Here is a 22,675-nt window from a genome sequence, read left to right as displayed (position 1 = left end):
TGAGATGCTATTCTGCTCACTACAATTGTACAGAGCGGTTATCTGAGTTACCGTAGACTTTCTGTCAGCTCAAACCAGTCTGGCCATTCTTCGTTAACCTCTCTCATCAACTATGCATTTTACATCTGCAGAACTGCTGCTCACTGGATGTTTTTTGTTTTTGGCACCATTCTGAGTAAATTCTAGAGACTGTTGTTATTGAAAATCTCAGGGAATCAAAGTGACAGAAATACTCAGACTAGCCCGTCTGACACCAACAATCATGGCACGGTTGAAATCACTGAGATCACAATTTTTCACTCTTCTGATAGTCAATGTGAACATAAACTGAAGCTCCAGACCCATGTCTACATGATTTTATCTATTGCATTTCTGCTGTACGATTGACTGATAAGATAATCTCATGAATATGTAAGAGTGCAGGTGTACCTAAATAAGTGCTCATTGAGTGCTGAATTTCAGGTATACAGTGGCCCAAAAAAATATTTTGACCTATTAATTACACTTTTTTGTTGTCACCCTATACCATAGTACTGAATGATTACCATATTTATAAACCATGTATATACATCATGACTCCAAGGTCAAAGAACACAACGGTATTACTTTGACACAATATATGTCTTAAAACGTGGTATTTCTGGCACAGAATACAGAGAGTAAGGATAGTAATGAGGAAACAAATTCGTTAACATTAAATGGAGCATCAAATGGTATTAATAAAGAAGAAGAATATTTAATGAATGTGCAAAGTTTTTTTTTTTTTTAAACATCGCAAAAATATGTTTGACCTGCCTTAATCAACCCTACTAATGATCTATTCTCCATATCCAGACATTTGGCAGTAAGAACCTGAAGCGAGTGGGGGAGATTCTTCAGAGAAGTATACTGATCTTGTTACTATTTTGCCTGCCATGCTGGGCCATACTCATCAATGCAGAGTCAATACTCCTCGCTTTGAAGCAGGAACCCGAGGTAGCCAGGTCAGACTGAACCAAGATCACAAAATTATTTGGTCAAAAATTCCATTGGCTTTGTGATTTTTTTGTTACAAAATCTACTCAGTGGTCATAGATTGATTGATTAATTGATTAGTTTGAATAATTTTTAGAAAACAATTAGTAGAGTAATTGTTTCCGATGTAAAATGTCTAATCATTGTACACGGGAGACTATACTTGCTGTAGTCAAAGCACTATTTCATGCCAAAATAACATGGAACAACAATGTTTCAACATGTTTCCATTGGTGAAAAACTGCAGTTTAAACATTAAGAGAATTAAAATTTTGGTCCCACTTTATATTTGGGGTTTTTAACGTCTATGTACTAACATTAAAATACATACAATAAAATGTGCTTAATGTTTAATTACATGTTGTTCTCACAAGATTTACATTTGTTGCTACTGAGGTTGAGATAATAGTTTTGGGGTAGAGTTAGGGTTTAGATTAGGTTTAGGATAAGGGTTGGGGTTAGGTTAGGTTAAGGGGTAAAGTTACTAGTGTAACTACAGATGTAATGATATGCAGGACTTTAAATGTACAATGCAACAGCGCAGATGTACATAATAAGTACATTGTATCATTTTTTAAGTACATAGTAGTTAAAGGCAACTAATATAAAGTGGGTCCAAAGTTTCTCCATTGGTGAATGAGTGTGTGTGTGAATGGGTGATTGGGAAACAGTGTAAAGTGCTTTGGTAACCTCTAAGGTTAAAAAAAGCCCTATATAAGTGCAGACCATTTACCATTTACCATTTCTCACAGAACAGAGATGGCAAAAGACAGTGCAAACTTTTCTTTAACGACAATCTTTGTTCTCTTAGTGATTATAGTATAGTCTTTTTTTTTCACGTTGTTTATTTGTTTTCGTGATTTTTTTATCAAATGCTGACAACAGCAGAAATGTATCCAAATTATTTAATGAAATTAGATAACTACTGTAGTGAAAGCCAATATAAAAAATTAAATAACAATTAAACAGTCTTGCTGTATCACACTACTATTATTATTCCTGTTTTTTTCAGGATTGCACATCTGTATGTTATGGCTTTCCTGCCTGCTGTTCCTGTAAGTGTAGCAGAATGTTTTATTAAAAACATGTAATGATTGTGCTTTGATCTCTGTGTTGGCCTTGTTTTCTAGAGTATAAATTCAAATGTTTCGTGGTGCTTTCTGTGAATTGTACTGATAATACTTTAGTTCCTTTTTTGGTCCATTTTTTGGCATGTTATTTTGTCTACTTTTTTCAACATACTGTGGTTGGCGGAGTAACATAAACAACAATTAAAAATGTATTTAATTGCATATCAAAATATCAAACCAATTGCTAATACCCCAACTAAGGTATTTTTAGTGGATATATGAAGTTGATTCCATTAAAGTCTACACACAGGTGTCTTGGCAGAGTAACCTCTGGAGTAGTTCATCTGTTGGGTCAATTGGGTTGATTATTTGTTCTCTAATGCAATGAAAATCATATAATTTTAAGATGTATTAGGTATCCAACTGTTTTTGGGGCCTTTGTAGTAAGAGGGGTAGTTCACCCAAAAATGAAAATTCTCTCATCATTTATTCACCCTCATGCCATTGCAGATATGTGTGACTTTCTTTCTTCTGCTGAACACAAACAAAGATTTTTAGAAGAATATCTCAGCTCTGTAGGTCCATACAGTGAAAGCAAATGGTGGCCAGAACTTTAAAGCTGCAAAAAGCATATAAAGGCAGTATAAAAGCAATCAATAAGGCTTCAGTGGTTAAATCCACATCTTCAGAATTGATATATGATAGGCGTGTGTGAGAAATAGATAAATATTTAAGTCCTTTTTTACTATAAATTCACCTCCATGCCTATTAGGTCTATGCACAAAGAATGTGAATATCCAAAAAAAAAAAAATTTAAATTAATAGAAGAATGCGAAAGTGGAGATTTATAGCTAAAAATAACTTAAATATTAATCTCCCCTTACCTATTATATCGCCATCCCAGAAGATTAGAAGATAATTTCAGCTCTGTAGGTGGGTACAATGCAAGTGAATGGTGACCAGAACTTTCAAGCTCTAAAATCTTATAAATGCAGCATAAAAGTAATCCAGAAGCAATAAATTAGGTGTGGGTGAGAAACAGATCAATATTAAAGTTCCTTTTTACTTTAAATCTCCCCTTTTACTTTTACATTCTTTCACATTGTGAGAGTGAAAGTGTAGATTTTTAGTTTTTGGGTGAACTATACTTTTATTGTAGGATTTATAGAGTGTAACTACAGACATTAATTTTTAACTGTCTCGCCCTAATTCGTAGGCCATGTTTCTGCACCATCTTCAGGTGTCTTATCTGCAAAACCAGGTAAAACCTTTACAGCATCACACTGGACAGATATTATAAAAGAACTGCAAAGCATTTTGTGGGTGAGAAACAGATCAATATTCAAGTCTTTGAATATTCGTTTCTGTGGTTTAGGTCATCATCCTGCCTCAGATGTACACGGCAGTTGCTGCCAACATTTTAAATGTAGCCACAAACTACATCCTCCTGCATGGGATGAAGCTGGGAGTGATGTATGTGTGCTTGGTTGTTCTTCATTACAATATGTATTTATCTAATAGAGAAACAAACAAATATCATGTAACAGGCATCCCAATCACTTTCTAATGTCTCTGTGCATTTTAACATGACTAAACGGTAATATTCTCTTAAAAAGTACATTGCATGTACTATAGATCAGTGATGCCATAAGGGTCAAGAATAAAGGATCCTTATGATAAGTAGGTGTGTGCTTGTTTCTGCAGGGGCTCTGCTGTAGCCAACAGTATCTCACAAATCACCATCTGCCTCATGCTGTTTGCCTACATTCGCTGGAAAAAACTGCACGTGAAGACATGGGATGGTGAGGAATATATAGACATATGTTTTTAATGTTGTAATGCGGACTGTTCTTTAAGGTGTATTTTTTTGCCATATACAAATATTTGCTCTTGCTAAATATGCATAGACATCTCAAAGTGAGCATTTGTAGATTTCCCAAAAAAGTGTCAACACTGTTGCTCTTATGATAATTATGATTATAATCAGGGCCGTTTCTGAGCATATGGGGCCCCTAAGCAGATTCCTACTTGGATGCCTTTGTGTTTGTCTGTCGCCCCTGCAGGCTGGTCTACTGCATCACTGCAGGAGTGGGGCTCCTACATGAAACTGGCGATTCCCAGCACGCTCATGCTGTGTTTTGAATGGTGGATCTATGATATCGGAGGTTTCCTTGCAGGTGTGCATGGATTTGTGTTTCTGTTTAAATTTGATGAATAATTGAATAAATCAAACTGAAGAGCATCTACAATCATCTTAAATCCCTGACAGTCAATGTTTTGTTAATCATTATTTGCAAGATCTCAGAGGTGGAACTACATTAATGTTTTATGGTTTACATTTCTTATATTGCCTGTTTTAGTTATGCAATGCCACACTCATTTTACACACAATTAATTGACTCCCCCATTGAACTCTTCAATTGATAATTGGCAGGCATGCTGGGAGAGGTGGACCTTGCTGCCCAACATGTGTTGCTGGAGATGGGCACAATTACTTACATGGTAGGACAATGTTATGTAACGTTTTGCTTGCATTACTTGGAGACGTATTGACAGACTAATTTACTGTGCTGAAATAAGCTACTATTGTTACAATCCAGCATTTACTAAAAGAGTTGAACACACTGTAAACCCTAATGCTCAAAAAAAAAAATATTGTTTTGAGAGGGGCAAAATTAAATCATACAAATTAGTTCAAATAAATGAACCTTTATGAGTATTTAGAACTTTCTCTTTCTTTCGAGTTCATGAAACGAACACTTTTTATGTATCCAGAATTGAATATTGTGATATTGTTTTAAGTTTCAGGAACTTTTGTCTTTAAATGTGCACTCAGTAACTTTGTCTTTGTGTCATTTTGGATTTACAGTGACATCTAGCAGCTTGGATGCAGCATCATTTAAAATCAATAGTTTTCAGTTTCAGGTGCTATTGTAAAAATTCACAGTCAGCCATGATTACTTTAATCCATGAGTGAAAGTTTCCAACAACAGGATGGCTACTGAGATTAAGCGAGTTGTATTCGGCTGGTCATGTGATTCTAACATGGCAGCCCCCATGTGTGGACCCTCTCCATGTAGAGTAAAACAGCTTTAATAAGGTCACTGATATGACTGGAGTCTTCACTTTAATGTGAGTGCTCATGATTTCCTACATATATTGCAAAATTCATGTCTTTAGGAGTTAAACTTTTTTATGAGGAAAAAATTACTGAGCGCACCTTTAAATATACAGGAACATAAACTGAACTGAAATTGGGCAGGGGATAACTATTTCCCAGAATGCTTTGCACGCCCCTAGCCAGGGAGAGTAAATGTTAAAATTAAGTGTTATATAATGTGTCTTTGTGCAAGATTAATCTAAAGGGGGAGACATGTTATGTTTCAATGTTGTGTTATTTAGAAGAGTTTCTGTAATGTTGCAGTTTTGAGGTTTACCATTATGGTGAATAGTTGAGCTTGAGCTAACGTTGAGGACAGGTACAATTTAAGATTGTTCTATAATATATTGCTTTACTCTGTGTTCAATTGCTAAGCTAATCAAAGCAAATCATTACCAATTAGTATGTGTTTAACTTTCTAGCATTCACTGTTCTAGCTAATTCTAGTACTAACTATGTTTCCTCAACTTGAAGTATCTAAGTTGAGGTTGCTTGTTATTTTAAGTTCAGTCAAATAATTACATTTCAAGTTAAGTGCCATGAAAATTTATGAGTTTGCTTACTCAGTATTTCAAGTTAAGAGCAATTAACATACATGTGTAGTATAACATATAAATTGAAAAGTACTATCAACTTAAACTTGAGAGTTTATTTAATAAAAAAATAGAAAAAATTATGTAACTGATTGCCCCAAATGTTTTTAGTTCTGCTAACTTATTAGGGTTTACCGTGCAGACTTCACCTGCGATATGAATGCTTGTCGTCTTTATAAACTCTTTATACGTTTCTTACAAAATATCAAAGTACTGTACATACAATGGTATTTCACAGCACTTTATATAAGTCATAGTTTTCCAATTCATGAAAATTGTGTCATCATTACTAACACTAGTGTTGTTCCAAACCTGCATGACTTACTTTTTTAATGGTGGAACAAAAAGAGATATTTTGAAAACCATGCCACCCTTGAAATATTATATTAGCAGTTTTTTAAATTTGTGTTTGAATCAGACAAATAACAGAAAAAAACGAGATATCAGGGCTGTTCTCTTTTCAAAATATTTCTGTTTCTGAAAATGTCAAATGCAAATAGCGCTCATTTCTGAGAATGGCCCCTTTTTTGTCTGTCATTTCCTCTAAAAGGCATGTATGTGAATATAAACTATGAGAAGGAATCTGGAAGGGAATTTATTCATTTTATTTAGTGAATGTTTGTGTTTTCCTTTTAATATACTGTATATTTAGTTTCCGTTGGGTGTGCATGCAGCCGCATGTGTGCGTGTGGGCAATGCGCTGGGGGCAGGAGACACAAACAGAGCCTTGATGACCAGCAAAATGACTCTTATGATATCAGGTATGTAAAATATTGCTTTATGAGAATTTTATTTCCAAGGCTATACAGAAGGAAATACTAGTTTTACCTTTACTGCATTGCAGGAGTTTTGGCTGTTTTACAGGGAATTGTACTGGTTTCCACTAAGTCTGTGGTGGGCTACATCTTCACCTCTGATGAGTATGTTGTCTTCAACATGTATTCAGCATAGCAGTAAAACTGAACTCACTGCAACTCAAATTTAAAGTCTTATTTGTCCAAAGTGCAATAACACAGTAAAACAGCAGTACTTGCTGACAATGAAATGGTTTCTACAAGCTCACCATTGAAATAAATTATATAAAAGTGGTAAACATACTATAGAGTAGAAGTGCAAATATAAATAAGGTTGTAACATGTATAAAAGAGCAACAAAATATAACCATAAAAGACAAGAAAAAGTAAGTTTAGAGGTATGAGAGTGAAGTTTTTCTTTTGTTGTTATGCAGTTCTCACTAAAATAAACTCACATTTAATCTAACAGGAGCATAGTGGAGATTGTCTCTGAAACTCTCACCCTCTACGTCTTCCTGCAGTTTTTTGATGCTCTTGTGGTACGTTTTTAAGGTTATGTCCTCATTATAGCCTCTGTACAGTTGATTATTCAGTTGTTACCTATTTATTACCTCACATGAAGGCAACACAAATCGTCTAGGTATCGTATGTAACCTCCATTCACTGATGGAGGGAATGAGACGTTGTGTTGAAGAAGCAACACTAGGGGTCTCTCTTGGGCACCGAATATACCTCTGATCTATGAAAAAGGCCAATGAGAAGTTGGCAGACAGTATTTGCATACCCCGCCCCCGGACATATGGGTATAAAAGTGGGGAAATACGTCGAGTTCATTCAGGATTTTTCTGAGGAAATGGTCCGGCCACAACAGTGGCTCGGCTCAGCGGCGTGGCCGGGAGGACACAACGTCTCGTTCCCTCCATCAGGGAACAGAGGTTACATACGTAACATCACATGGGCCTCTTAAGTCACATGTGGGAAAATGGCGTGGTGGTAGATCCAGCCTCAAGGAGGGGGGGGGGTTGCTACAACATGGCGACCGGAGGGCAACTGGAACTGATTAAGGGAGATGCGGGTCCACTTGTAAGGGGACCGTATCGCCGAAAATACACACAGGAAAAGTCCACGCAGGAGTCCCGGCCTGTGGAGCACCTATTCCAGTATAGGGTAGATTTGAGTACCCGCAGTGGATTACCTCCCGAATTCCTCCGCTGAATTGCGGACCCACGGGGCTAGGGAGGAGTCATCCAGGGATCCGAATGAACAGGATCTCCTGGGAGAGAAAGCGCACAGTTTTACCTCGGCCGAGGGAAAGGGCGCTAGGTGCAAGTGATCCACCCGGTCAGTCCGTCAGACTTCTACTGGCTCAGACCTGAGAAAACACGGGACAATACTGACTCAACCCTGAGATTGTAAAACCTCTCAAAGGTATTAGGTGTTGCCCAACCCGCTGCTCTACATATGTATGCCAGGGAGGTGCCCCTGGCCAGTGCTCATGAGGAAGCACCACTCCTTGTTGAGTGTGCTCGGACCCGCAATGGGGGGGGGCACGGCCTGGGTGTGATAAGCCAATGAAATGGCATCCACTACCCAGTGGGAAAGCCTCTGTTTGGAGACAGCGTTCCTTTCCGCTGTCCACCAAAGCAGACAAAGAGCTGCTCAGAACATCTAAAACTCTGCGTACGGTCAGTACCTGTGCAAGAAGGCTCACTGGGGGAAATGCATACTTGCGCAGCCCCAAGGGCCAGCTGTTTGCCAGTGCGCACGACAGCACGTCCGATACCACATTGAGGTTGCCGGGGATGTGAGTGGCAGGCAGCGACTTGAGGTGCTGCTGGCTCCAAAGGAGGAGACGACGGGCAAGTTGTGACATGTGGCAGAAGCGTACGCCGCCTTGGCGATTTTTGTCGCAAAAAATCTGACCTGATTAGGACATGTTTGTCTCGAACTAATGGGAGACACTTCCGCAGGGCAAAGAAAATAGTCAGCAACTCTAGGCAATTGATGTGCAAGCGCAGCGGGTGGAGGCGTCGGTCGTGACCAGGACGCATCAGGACACCTGCTGCAAGGGTACTCCTGCCCGCAGAAAGCAGAGGTCTGTCCAAGGTTTTAATGTTTGGCGGCAGGCAGGGGTGATCATCACAGGGTGCATGCCGTGGCGCCATGCTCGTCTCAGGACTCGAGTCTGAAGCCAGTGCTGAGGCTCATATGCATCAACCCCAGCGGCGCGACCACCACGGAGGGTGCCATATGCCCAAGGAGCCTCTAGAAAAATTTTAAAGGGACCGCCTGAAGATGGCGAGGCATTTCAGCACCGACTGCGCACGCTCGTTGTTGAGACGTGCTGACATTGAGACTGAGTCTAACTCCATGCCGAAAAAAGAGATGCTCTGAACCGGGGCAAGCTTGCTCTTTTCCCAGTTGACCTGAATCCCCAAAACGCCTGAGATGCCTGGTCCTCAGCACCTGGTCTCTCTGAGCGAATAGTAACTCTCGGGAGTGGGCCAGAATGAGCCAGGCGTCGAGGTAATTGAGTATGCCGGCTTCTTGGAGTGGGGCAAGGGCTGCCTCTGCGACTTTCGTGAAGACACGAGGGGACAGAGACATGTCGAAGGGGAGGACTTTGTACTGATACGCCAGGCCATCGAACGCGAACCATAGGAAGGGTCGGTGTCGAGGCAGAATTGAGACGTGGAAGTACGCGCCCTTCAGGTCTACCGCTGCGAATCTAGATGCCGGACGCAAGTTAAGATGTGTTTTTGCGTGAGCATTTTGCAGTTTGTGCAAAGCCCAGTTGAAAACTCGCAAGTCCAAGATCGGTCGTAAGCCACCGCCTTTCTTGGGTACGATGAAGTAAGTGCTGTAGAAACCCTTCTTCATCTCGGTTGGAGGGACAGGCTCTATCGCGTCTTTGAGTAAGAGAGTAGTGATTTCCGTGAGCAGGGATTTGGCATGCTCGTCGTGTACTGCGGTAAAGCGGACGCCCACGAAGGGGGGTGGGGGCCTGGCAAACTGAATTGTGTAACCAAGTCGGATGGTCCGGGCCAGCCAGCGTGACGGGTTGGGATGTGAAAGCCACGCATCCAAGCTCTGTGCTAGGGGCAACAAGGGGACGATTATTTTTGACGTACCCGGCGAGGCTTTGCAGCGGGGTGGAGCAGGTAGTACGGTGTCGGGAGACGAGGAAGCGTCCTGAGGCTCTGGTGCTGAGAAAAGACTCGAAGCTCTTACCTTGCTCCGCACACCCGGCAGGGGGCGGGTTAATGACTGAGGAGGAGGTCCGGTAGAGGCGTCCTCTGGACTGGTCAGAACCGGAAGGCCGGGGAACAGTTGTGGGGCTGAATGCAGGGGGTCCGCGTCCAGCGTGCCGGGACTGTTGAAGTGTGGCGGTAGAGTGCCGTGAGAATGGCATTTGCGGGTCAGGTGACCCAGAAAGAGGAAATTGCTCTATTATTTAAAAATTTGTAAAAAATATCTTTAACTGAAGGTTTTCTTCCCGGCCCTCCACCGGGGGACAGAGTGGTCTGTTTACTAACTCTGGAGCAAACGTCTCGATCTCTGGGTCATCCATCTCAGAAGCGCTGAGGGGTCCAAGGGGTCCGTGAGACGGGGGGCGTGCACTTCCTGCGGGGTGCTCGACGCTGGGGCTGAGAGTTGGGCCCACTCTTGGTTGAGGCGGAGCAGCACGTTTTTTTTTTTTTGAAGCCGCAGGAGGACGCCCTCGACGAGCAGATGGGGCATGGCCCATGGTGGCAGGTTTGCGGCAGGATGTGTGAAATGGCCTCCGTCTGCATCTTCATCGCTGAGGACTGCTTGACGGAGTCATCAATGGTGCCACCAAATGGACGGAGCATGAGAGACGGGGGCGTTTGAGAAAGTGTGCTTTGTCTACCGCCCGTATTTCGACCAGGTCCAGTCCATAGATTACGTTTCTGGACCACAAGGGTGGCCATTGCCTGTTCGAGTGCCAGCGCTTCTGACCTTCGTGGCCCGAGGGGCGCGATTGGTCATTGAGCGCATTTCCTGAAGCACATCAATAACAGGACTACCCAAGTGCAAGTTTTGAAGTGCCTTGGCCTGGTGTTGGTTGCAGGAGGGGCCATGGCATGCAGGGCGGAAGTGGTCTGGGACCGCTCCACCATGAGGGTAGTGAGAGCGAAGGAGCTTACTCAACTCCTCATGCACGTCCGGACATGCCTGCGGAACCAATCAAGTAGCCGTGGGCGGGGGTGTTTTCCGGTCAAGCCTCGTGCTCGTGGTACCCGGGAAAGCATAGCGGACCTCTGTGCGTCAGGCTCAGACTGGGTGAGCAGACCTGAAGGTGGCGGTCCAGGCGAGTCATCAGCATCAGATGCTGCTGTAACGCTCTCCGATGCAGAGAAACTAACTCTTTTAGAGAAAATAATGATTTTAACTGCGCTGTCAAAGCACCCAGGGGCAAACTGCACTGCTGTGCAGAGAAGGAGGTATGCCGCTGATATGCGCTCAGAGGTGGGAGGAACAGTGTGTGACTCGCAGCTCGCTGCATACATGACCATCGGCTCCGAAGAAAATTTCTGAATGAACTCGACGTATTTCCTCACTTTTATACCCGTATGTCCGGGGGCGGGATATGCAAATACTGTCTGCCAACTTCTCATTGGCCTTTTTTCATAGATCAGAGGCATATTCGGAGATCAAGAGAGACCACTAGTGACGGGAAATTAAAGGGGTCATGACATGAGAAACCAAATTTGCCTTGATCTTTTGGTATATAAGAGGTCTTTGTATCATTAAAACGTCCTGCAAGTTTAATATTTTAAGACGTCCTCCCCATTCTAAACGAATCATTTATTTAATCAAGCTCAAAATACAGCTCGTTCTGGATTCATGGTTAGAAGTGACGTGTCGGTTAGAAGTGACGTAACAGCGTTTGCATATGACCGCCTCCAGCACAAGATAACTACGCTCTAAGCGCAAGACAACTACGCTCATTTCGTATCACCGTGCGCCTCACAAGTGTTCAGTCGATGGACAGCGAGCTCTGACAGAGACTACTTGTGCACAGGAAAATTACGATGCCACACAGATGTGCTGTTCCTGGCTGTGGTCAAACAAAACCTCTGAATAAGCTGCCGAAAGATCCAGACGTCAGGGAAAAATGGATGCAGTTTATTTTTTGCGGACGTTCCAGTCACGGCAGTGTTAACTTAAGCGTTTGTTCTGTACATTTTAAGGATGACTGTTTTGAGAACAAATCTCAATATGATGCTGGCTTTGCCAGAAAACTGTTGCTCAAAGATAAGTCCGTGCCGACTATTCTGGGAACAACGACGACGCAAACTGTAAGTAATCTATTTTAAACTTTAAACTACTTTTTAAAGCGCAATTTCATTCATTATGAATAATCACAGTGTTTTTACTTAGTTTACTTGCATATTGTTCTGGCTGGGAGCGTCAATAATTGATACATAGGCACTGACGTTAGCCAATCATAACAGTGGGCGTTAACACTGAAGTCTTAAATGGAAAATGCCCCAAAACAGACTGTTTGAATCAGAGGATGAGAAACAGGGTGGGAAAAGGTCATAAATCACTAGATTTTAAAAGTTTTTCTTAAAAAAAAATATATTAATACTATAATTGCACCCAAGGGAACATAATAATACAATAAAAAAAACCATGTCATGACCCCTTTAAAGTGTCAATTTCTAAGAGATATGGTCTTTATGGCCAAGCTGAAGAGGAATAATTGTGGCATTATTCTATTTTTAACATGTTTGGGATTTCATATTATAATTATCTTTTATCTCAACGACCTCTGTGTATTCTGTGATAATGTCACAATTAGACTTTATCAGTTAAAATGCTGTTACTAGATATTTCTTCCTTATGACATCATAAAACCTGGCTCAGTTGAGTATAGTAGCTGCCTCCTGCTTATCTTTACAACTCTATGATGCCACAGTAGACTGATTGTCTTTTTCCAATGTGTTTTAGTGTGTATGTTCAGGGATCCTTCTGGGTGCTGGAAAGCAGAAGATAGCAGCCTTGTCCAACTTGATCTGTTACTACTGCATTGGGCTACCTGTGGGAATATCACTGATGTTTCTGGCTGAGCTCAGGATATTTGGTATTTCCCTTAATTCACATGCAAATACAAAAATGCTTTATTTGTACAGACAAAATTAATATCAGGTGTATTAATATATATTGTATCCCATTAAATAGGGGGTTTGATAAAATTACCATATAATTGCTTTTGTTTTCATATTCATGTTTTTCAAAAACTGTGAAATGTGATAGAAATATGATCCTGTTTATGAATATATACAGTAGATTTAAAGCACATGTTAGCAGATGCTTCTTGTGACGTATTCTAAAACTGAGAGACTCCCTGTTTTCATTTCCCTCTTAATTTAGGTCTGTGGCTTGGACTCTTGATATGTGTCATTATTCAGACCTGTTTATTCACCACTCTCATTTTCAAGCTTGATTGGAAGAAAGTGACAGAGGAGGTAGGGCTTCATAAATCATGTCTTACTGAGATTTTACTACTAGCCTAGATGACGTTGTGCCAGCAAGGTTGTTCAGATTATTTGATAATGTATTGACTACTGTCTTCACCAGGCCCAGAAGCGTGCAGGCAAAAATGCAAAGGTGGTGTGTGTGCTTCCGAAGACATTAATCAGACAGTCAGTACTTGATACTTTGGTTTCTGAAGGACAGGAGAACACAGAACAAACACCTGATTTTGTAGCTTCTGCAAGTATTCCTGAACCTTGGGATGACATCACTGGCAAAAAAGTAATTAAAAGCTAATTCAGTTAGTTACAGTAACCCAGAGATTTTAAATATGGGATCTGTGGACCAAAGAGGGCCACAAAATGCACTAGGGCATCCATGGAAAATTGTATTTTTACAAAATTAATATTTATGACTGAAGTTGATGCTTAAACAAACATTATTATAAGTAAAAAGTATTAGTAGTAAAAAAAAATTGTAATAATTTTTTTTTAGTCCAATGCCAAATCAAAGCCCATTATTTGGTTTTTGGAAACAACAAGTTTTCTTTATAAATCCCAGTTGCTATTTTTCTGTAACCCGGACACACACACACACACAAGATGAGACAGGCACAAACTCGCTTGGTCGAGTTTCCAAATAGTAGCTCCTCGCGCTGAATGTGATGTGTATCTCCGCTCTAGTGAGCTGTGCGAATCCTTAGCGCGGGGCATTGTGACTGTCTGCGGTGAGGTTGGTTATTTTGTAACCCGGACACACACACACACAAGATGAGTCACAATGTCGGATGAAAAACTGCTTTATTTGCAAAAAGCAGGCAACAGTACAAAAAGGGGCAAGTCAAGTGAAGAAAGGTCAAGGGGGAATTGTAGGGTCAAAAGCCGGGGAATCAAAGAGAGTAAAGGGGGCAAATCCGGGAGAGTAGTCGAGGGGAGCGAGGGTCAAAGCCGGGGTAAACAGGATGTATACAAGATGGGACTAGAGGGAGCAAAAGACAGGGGAACAAGAGGAATAGGGGGCTGGCAAGCTAAGAGGGAATCAAAGAGGAGAAAAAACTAGGCGAGACTAGCGAGGGGCAAAACACGGGAATCTAAATACAATAACCAACCCCAAACAAACGAAAGGATAGTGAGTTATATAGGGGCGAGTGCAGGTGTGAACAATGAAGGTGACGAGACGAGTGCAGGTGAAACTAATGTGTGGGGACTGGAAGTGCGTGAGTGCAGGTGGTCATAATGTTCAGGCTGATTGAGGCGAGTGCGCCAGAGGGAGGAGATAGTTTATGAGCAAGAGAGCTAGGGGAAGCATAGTGGGTGTGAGGGCTCGAGCGAGCAATGCGAGCGTCAGAACTCGAAGGGGGCGGAACGAGCGAGTAAGCACGAGGGAGTGCGCGTGTGTGAGGAAGCTCGAAGGGGCGGAGCGAGGGAGCGGGGTTCGTGACAGTACTCCCCCTCTGAATAGGATGGCTCCTGACGGCCGCGCTCGGCTGCGAGGAGCGCGAGGGAACAGAACGAGCGTGTGAGCTCGGGGGGACAGAACGAGCGTGTGAGCTCGAGGGGACAGAACGAGCGTGTGAGCTCGAGGGGACAGAACGAGCGTGTGAACTCGAGGGGACAGAACGAGCGTGTGAGCTCGCAGGGGACAGAACGAGTGTGTAAGCTTGCGGGGGACAGAAGGCACAAAAGGGAAATGAAACAGTCCATGGGGGTCAATGGGCAGTTCAAGGCAAGGTCAGGGGGAACATAGTGGACAGGCGGGTGGTCGGGAGGTCTAGGGGGCAGCCATAGGGCAGAGACTGGGTCAGGAGGTCTGGAAGGCGACTGGAGGACAGGGACTGGGTCCGGGGGTCTGGAAGGTGACCACCGGACAGGAATAGGGTCCGGAGGCCAGGGAAGAGGCCACAGGACAGGTAGAGGGTCAGGAAGTCCGGGCTGAGCCGTGAAAGGCGGAGCCGTCAGAGGCGGCACCGTAGGTGGCTCCGGAGCTGGGGTCCTGGAAGGCTCTGGAGGTGGAGCCGACGGAGGCTTTAGGGGCGAAGGCCTGGAAGGCTCTGGAGGTGGAGCCGAGGGAGGCTTTAGGGGCGAAGGCCTGGAAGGCTCTGGAGGTGGAGCCGAAGGAGGCTTTAGGGGCGAAGGCCTGGAAGGCTCTGGGGGTGGAGCCGAAGGAGGCTTTAGGGGCGAAGGCCTGGAAGGCTCTGGAGGTGGAGCCGAAGGAGGCTTTAGGGGCGAAGGCCTGGAAGGCTCTGGAGGTGGAGCCGAAGGAGGCTTTAGGGGGGAAGGCCTGGAAGGCTCTGGAGGCAGAGCCGGGGGAGGTGGCGCCGTAGGAGGCTTGGGAGGCGGAGCCGAAGGAGGCTTTAGGGGCGAAGGCCTGGAAGGCTCTGGAGGCAGAGCCGGGGGAGGTGGCGCCGTAGGAGGCTTGGGAGGCGGAGCCGCAGGAGGCTCGGGAGGCGAATCTCTAGAAGGCTCTGGAGTCTTAGGGAGCAGAACCGTAGGAGGCTCAGGTGGTGGAGCCGTGGAAGGCTCGAGAGGCGGCGCCCTAGGAGGCTCTGGAGTCTTTGGGAGCAGAGCCATGAGAGGCTCGGGAGGTGGAGCCATAGGAGGCTCAGGAGGCAGAACCATAGGAGCCTCTAGTGGCCGAGCCCTGGAAGGCTCGAGAGGCTTGAGGGGGGGAGCCATGAAAGACTCGAGAGACGAAGCCCTGAGAGGCTTGAGAGGAGGAGGAGCCCTGAAAGACTCGAGAGGGGGAGCCCTGAGAGGCTTGAGAGGGGGAGGAGCCCTGAGAGACTCGAGAGGCGAAGCCGTGAGAGGCTTGAGGGGTGGAGCCATGAAAGACTCGAGAGGCGGAGCCCTGAGAGGCGGAGGAGCCCTGAGAGACTCGAGAGGCGAAGCCGTGTGAGGCTTGAGGGGTGGAGCCATGAAAGACTCGAGAGGGGAAGCCCTGAGAGGCGGAGGAGCCCTGAGAGACTCGAGAGGCGAAGCCGTGAGAGGCTTGAGGGGTGGAGCCATGAAAGACTCGAGGGATGGAGCCCTGAAAGACTCGAGAGGCGAAGCCGTGAGAGGCTTGAAAGGAGGGGGGGCCCTGAGGGACTTGAAGGGTAGAGCTCTGGGAGGCTCGTGAGGAGGAGCCCTGGGAGGCTCGTGAGGAGGGGCCCTTGGAGGCTCAAGAGGAGGGGCCCTGGGAGGCTCGAGAGGAGGTGCCCTGGGAGGCTCATGAGGCGGAGCCCGGGAGGGCTCTGAGGGGCGAGCAGAGGCTGACAGAGCCGTGGTGGACTCTGAGAGTGGAGCAGAGGCCGGCAGAGTCGTGGAAGACTCTGAGGGTGGAGCAGAACCCGGCAGAGCCGTGGAAGACTCTGAGGGCGGAGCAGAACCCGGCAGAGCCGTGGAAGACTCTGAGGGCAGAGCAGAGGTCAGTAGAGCTATGGAAGACTCTGAGGGAACCTCTGCGGTCTTGAGCACAAGACGAGACTGGGGAGAAGGGGCCCTCTTCCTTCTCCTACGTCTTCGGCCAACAGGGGATGTGGCCATGGGGACGGTCGAGGCTACAGGCGCTGGCTCGCTGACCGTGGCAGACATGGGCGCTGGCTCGCTGACCGTGGCAGGCAGGGGTGCTGGCTCGCCGGCCGTGGCGGGCATGGGCGCTGGCTCGTTGGACGTGGTGGGCATGGGCGCTGGCTCGTTGGCCGTGGCGGGCATGGGCGCTGGCTCGTTGGCTGTGCCAGGCTTCGAGACTGGGGCCGTTACAGGCTTCGGGGCTAGGGCCGTGTAAGGCTTCAAGACGGGGGCCGTGTAAGGCTTCAAGATGGGGCCGTGTAAGGCTTCAAGACGGGGGCCGTGGTAGGCTTCAAGACGGGGGCCGTGGTAGGCTTCAAGACGGGGGCCGTGGTAGGCTTCAAGATGGGGGCCGTGTAAGGCTTCAAGACGGGGGCCTTGGTGTGGAGCGCTGGTTCAGTGTCTACCTCCCCCACAGAAAACGAGGAACCAGCGTACAGTAGGGCGAGGTCAATAAACTGAGCCAGGTTGAGGGAGCAACGACCACCTGGCATGAATGATGAGGTCGGCTCATTCAGTCCACATCGAAAAATGTCTTTCAGAGCCACCTCATCAAAATTCACCTGGTTAGCCAGGGCACAAAAGTCAGTCACAAAAACCTCCAAGGGTTGACTCCCCTGACGCAACACCAATAGTCGGGCCGCTGGCTCCATAATGTCAAGGGCGGGGTTATGTGTTACACAACCGCTGCCTTGCATAGAAAACCCTTGGTCAGCGTCCGAAGAGCCATAAAACCTCTCCGGGGATGAAGAGCATACGGCGCTCACGGATGCGTGGAGAGCATCGACGGGCTCAGGGGCAGACACAGGTTAGACAGGGTGAAATAAACCAGACATAGTACATACCTGCTGCCCCTGGGCCGCGAGCGCTTGGTCGAGTTTCCAAATAGTAGCTCCTCGCGCTGAATGTGATGTGTATCTCCGCTCTAGTGAGCTGTGCGAATCCTTAGCGCGGGGCATTGTGACTGTCTGCGGTGAGGTTGGTTATTTTGTAACCCGGACACACACACACACAAGATGAGTCACAATGTCGGATGAAAAACTGCTTTATTTGCAAAAAGCAGGCAACAGTACAAAAAGGGGCAAGTCAAGTGAAGAATGGTCAAGGGGGAATTGTAGGGTCAAAAGCCGGGGAATCAAAGAGAGTAAAGGGGGCAAATCCGGGAGAGTAGTCGAGGGGAGCGAGGGTCAAAGCCGGGGTAAACAGGATGTATACAAGATGGGACTAGAGGGAGCAAAAGACAGGGGAACAAGAGGAATAGGGGGCTGGCAAGCTAAGAGGGAATCAAAGAGGAGACAAAACTAGGCGAGACTAGCGAGGGGCAAAACACAGGAATCTAAATACAATAACCAACCCCAAACAAACGAAAGGATAGTGAGTTATATAGGGGCGAGTGCAGGTGTGAACAATGAAGGTGACGAGACGAGTGCAGGTGAAACTAATGTGTGGGGATTGGAAGTGCGTGAGTGCAGGTGGTCATAATGTTCAGGCTGATTGAGGCGAGTGCGCCAGAGGGAGGAGATAGTTTACGAGCAAAAGAGCTAGGGGAAGCATAGTGGGCGTGAGGGCTCGAGCGAGCAATGCGAGCGTCAGAACTCGAAGGGGGCGGAACGAGCGAGTAAGCATGAGGGAGTGCGCGTGTGTGAGAAGGGAGATAGTGTGCGTGTGTGAGGAAGCTCGGAGGGGCGGAGCGAGGGAGCGGGGTTCGTGACATTTTCACACAGAGAAAACAGATTTTTTATTGTTTTTAACTGTAAATAGTAACTGGGATTTTATTAGGTAAACATGCTGTTTCCAAAAACAAAATATTTGGCTTTTATTTGGCATTGGACTAAAAATAAAAATAAATATATTAAAAATAACATTAAAATGACAAAACATTGTTCAAATATTATCTGGAAAATATTTACTTTGTAAACATATTTTATTATTCATGTTAGTATTTAGTTATATACCACAGTTAGTTCCAGTCCTCGAATCTGATTGGACGAGAGACGTACAATGAGCACTGATGGTGTGACACCATCAGCACTAGGACGCTTCACTGTGTGTGTATCACTCGTGTATCTGTAAGAGTTACTGGCTTTATTTTTGAAATGACATATGTTAGCCCAGCAGGTGGTGGCAAAAGATAATTTTTGTGTGTAATATGAGCCAGTTGGTGACCTTTAAGTGAATCTGTTAGTCATTGTTTACAAAGAACTGTGCTCTGTGGTCCCTTGTATTACTAATATATTACCAAAGCTAGGAAATAGTTTTAAACGGACAACTTCAGGAATAAGGCTCATGTTAAGAGACACAACAGACTGATTTATTACAGAACTCAAGTGCTTACCTTTTATTAGAGTTTCCACGTTGGATACATACTAAATGACGGAGGGCATCGATGTTTCTATAGTGAATGACTCTAGCACACCGGCTACCACAAATTAGAGAGGAATACCCCGGCTTGGACATATATTTTCCACTGAAAAAGCTGACAGCATCTCTGATTGGGTGCGGCAACTGGTGATTGCACATGCTCCAGCTCTCTCTCTCTCTCAAACACACACACACACACACACACACACACACACACACACACACACACACACACACACACACACACACACACACACACACACACACACACACACACATCCAGCCATCTATCCTTGTTTATCCAATAACTTGTTAGAAACAGCACAAGCCATGATACTATTTCTGAAATTACATTTTTTAATTACTAATGGAGGCTTAGAAGCATCATTTGTTTTGAACCACCAACGGCAGATTCTGATTCGTCGTGTAAGAAAGTAGTTCCATGCACAAATGCGTTTTTATGACAGAACTCACTGCTGTAATTACCTATGGCACTCGACCTGCGGCCTCGTGACTGCGGCCGAATCACAGCAGTGCTGATGTAGGGCCATATTACACTCTTGCTCGTGCGATATTAAATAAGTTGTAAATCACTCAAAACCATGAAAAAAAGCAGAGAAAAAATTAAATAAAAGCCAAATATTTAGTTTTTGTTTTCTTTTCTTTATAAAATCCCAGTTAGTATTTTTCATGCATAGTAAGAATGCGGTTTTATACATACAAATACTGTACATAGCCACCTTTATTTATTATTAGGCATTTCTTATTGCATCATATCCCCAGGGGATCATCGGGGATGAACGGGAAACTATCGCGTGCGCACGCGTTACAGTTTCCGGTGTGTGTATAGCTCTTTTCCGATTTCGTCGTTGCCATCATTCATTTACTCAAAGATACTGAGAGCATGGATGCGCATGAATTTATAGAGATATATTTTAAACTTGGCCTTCAATACAAAGACATTACTGTCTATGACATTTGTAATACTGTCATGGCTGAGACACGCTTTGATCTTCCAAAGGACACTAATCAAGCAATAGACTTGTAGGCTACTTGCATTTAACACTAGAACTACCGGAATTCTAGAACTACTAGAATGGCCATAGTGGTCATTCTGACCGTTCATACTAGATTGTACCAAATGTCATGTCATATTTACATTCGAAACTTCTATTGAGGTTTTAGAATGAAGCTTCTAATGTCTGTCGTCATATTTTATGGCGTTATCACCCAAAAAATGTATTGCATAATAGAGTAATATGGATCAAATGGAGCGCCAAGCGAACGCAGATAGTCCTACATAATACGATCCTTTTTGTAATAGTGCTAGACTATACAAATACAGGCCTATATATATTATATATTAGCTGCTAGACTGCCCCGGAAGGTGCATGCCTCGCATTGTGTACATGCCTCGCTTTGTGTACAGAAAGTATCTCGTGCGCACGCGATAGTTTCTCGTCCGCACGCGAAAGTCTCTTAGATATTTTTTTTTTTTTTTGCACAGGTCACTTCGGGGGCTCCGTAATAATCATATATGGCTCCTTGCTATTAAAAATGTTTTTGTCAGTCCTAAATTAAAATTTTGTAAAAATAAATTAAAAATGAAGATTTTCCATTAGGTCTACCCATATAGTATATCTATGCTCAAGTGAAGTAATAATATAATCCATGTGGTGATCTTTTGGTCCTTTAGGCCCAGCTAACAAGTAATGGTTCTGATGCTGCCAGTTATGTTCGAGTGAGTACCCAAGAGCAGTGTAATGCTGAAAGTGGGGGACTAGCAGTGGCGAGTGAAACTGGAGAAGCTCAACCTAAAGTATTGCTCTCTATGAGCCAGCTTGTGTTAAGAAGGGGGCTCACACTGTTGTCTGGCATCCTGATCCTGATAGCTGGAGTTACTGTTCACATAGCCTGTCCTCTTCCAGACCCATTCATTCCATCTCAGAGCAACCTGACAATGGAATGGAGGAACTTCTCCATCCCTGACACCTTTCTGAATTCTACAGCAAGCTAGGAACGCTCCAGCTTAATGGAATAGCTCTCCAATAAAGTAAAAATTATGAAATTATTTACTCACCCTTATGTCATCCCAAACTGGTATGACTACCTTTCTGGTATGACTTGCCTTTTCCATAAAAGTATCATAAAATTGGTCCATATGACCCATGCACTCTTTTTTAAGCCATATGCATAGCTTTGTGTGAGGAACAGACTGAAATGTGTCATTATTCCCTGAAAATCTGCACTAGCTTGAATTGGCAGGGTCATATGAGAAGTAGCAATGTCAGATTTGTGAATTAATTTTTATTTTGCCTCGTCTGTGAATTGGTTGATCCAGTTCGCTCTTTTAATGTCAGTGAATAACAACTTAAATTTAGGTCTGTTCTTCACACAAAGCTCTCATAAGTCATACGATTTGGAATGACATGGGAGTGAATAGATGATGACAGAAATATCTATTTTGGGTGAATAATTATCAACTATTCCTTTATTAATATCAAGGTCCCATTATAAAGATAATTGGGACAGCCATTGGGTCGATTCAGCGATCTTCCATAATCCTGCTTTTCTATCAAAGGAGAAAATCATGTGATATTTGAACAATGCTTGTCAGTGTTATTCGAGAAAATCTTAATTACATCTTTTTTAGCTCTTCATCCCCACCATTAGTGACAGTCGTAATTCTTACATGTACACTTGTGGACAATGACCTTTACCAATCCTGTGTTGGGACACACTCCAAACCAGCAATTCATGGTAAAAAACTGGAAGCTGTGGATGCCAGAAATTCACCATAAAAAATACGGTAACCACGCTTCATGGGATGTAATGTTGATGACTGTATATTTCATGGTGCATTACCGTTTATATTATTAAGTAATATAAATTAAATACTTTAACCTTCTGAAACTGTACAAATCTGCATTTCACCTTATAATATATTGTTACTCACCGTAGTAATAACAGAAAGGCACATGATAACATGAAATTCATCAAAAGTGACTTTTCCAGAAAAAAGTGACCAATAAACATGTAGAGAGAGCGCTCAGTATCACTCAAACAAACACTAAACACCATCAGGGTAACACATGTAAAAATTTTATTAATTCAGTAAACATTAACTAAACTACATTAAATATAAAACAGAACACCCCAAATGTACATAACTGATATTAAAATTAAGAAGAAACATAAAATATAATGAAATGTGATGGATCACGCAGGGAATTCTGGGAACGTCCAAACTTTGCTTTTTTTTAACTGTAATTTTAACAATAATTTACAGTAAAAAGTACATGTACTCTCTTGTTACATATAATATACATTTTTACTTTACCAATAATATAATTATATGGTAAATATACATTTATACACAATATACACAAAATGTATACATTTCTTTTCAACATTGTACTATTAAATTCCATGTACTGTCTTTTTAAATATATTATTTCTTTTTTTACCGTATATTTTAAGTTAAGTATTTTTATTTTTGTATAGTGCTTTTCACAACACACATCTTTTCATCTTTTAACAAAAAAATGAAACTGTAATATCTATTAAGTCTTAGAGTGATCATTGTGACGTTTGATTAAATATGAATAAACCAATTAACCAATAAAAGTTT

General features: G+C 43.7%; 1 protein-coding gene across 1 annotated transcript in view; it reads left to right on the top strand.

Moving 5' to 3' along the window:
• The window catches only part of LOC127628022 (multidrug and toxin extrusion protein 1-like), a 29,619-nt gene extending 8,128 nt beyond the window's left edge, over window positions 1–21,491 (top strand). The window contains exons 4-17 of the mRNA XM_052104671.1: window positions 835–983; window positions 2,027–2,069; window positions 3,301–3,345; window positions 3,460–3,557; window positions 3,789–3,886; window positions 4,148–4,261; window positions 4,519–4,586; window positions 6,490–6,598; window positions 6,682–6,757; window positions 7,101–7,170; window positions 12,611–12,743; window positions 13,034–13,128; window positions 13,241–13,417; window positions 20,741–21,491. Of these exons, the coding sequence (XP_051960631.1) occupies window positions 835–983; window positions 2,027–2,069; window positions 3,301–3,345; window positions 3,460–3,557; window positions 3,789–3,886; window positions 4,148–4,261; window positions 4,519–4,586; window positions 6,490–6,598; window positions 6,682–6,757; window positions 7,101–7,170; window positions 12,611–12,743; window positions 13,034–13,128; window positions 13,241–13,417; window positions 20,741–21,061 (1,596 nt within the window). The 3' untranslated portion in view covers window positions 21,062–21,491. The remainder of the gene's footprint in view (window positions 1–834; window positions 984–2,026; window positions 2,070–3,300; window positions 3,346–3,459; window positions 3,558–3,788; window positions 3,887–4,147; window positions 4,262–4,518; window positions 4,587–6,489; window positions 6,599–6,681; window positions 6,758–7,100; window positions 7,171–12,610; window positions 12,744–13,033; window positions 13,129–13,240; window positions 13,418–20,740) is intronic.
• The last annotated feature ends 1,184 nt before the right edge of the window (window positions 21,492–22,675 follow it).

The sequence above is a fragment of the Xyrauchen texanus genome, chromosome 34 (assembly GCF_025860055.1).
Source record: "Xyrauchen texanus isolate HMW12.3.18 chromosome 34, RBS_HiC_50CHRs, whole genome shotgun sequence".
Classification (NCBI taxonomy): Eukaryota; Metazoa; Chordata; class Actinopteri; order Cypriniformes; family Catostomidae; genus Xyrauchen; species Xyrauchen texanus.
The sequence above is the reverse complement of the archived record's forward strand: the minus strand, read 5'-3'. Positions and strand labels throughout refer to the sequence as shown.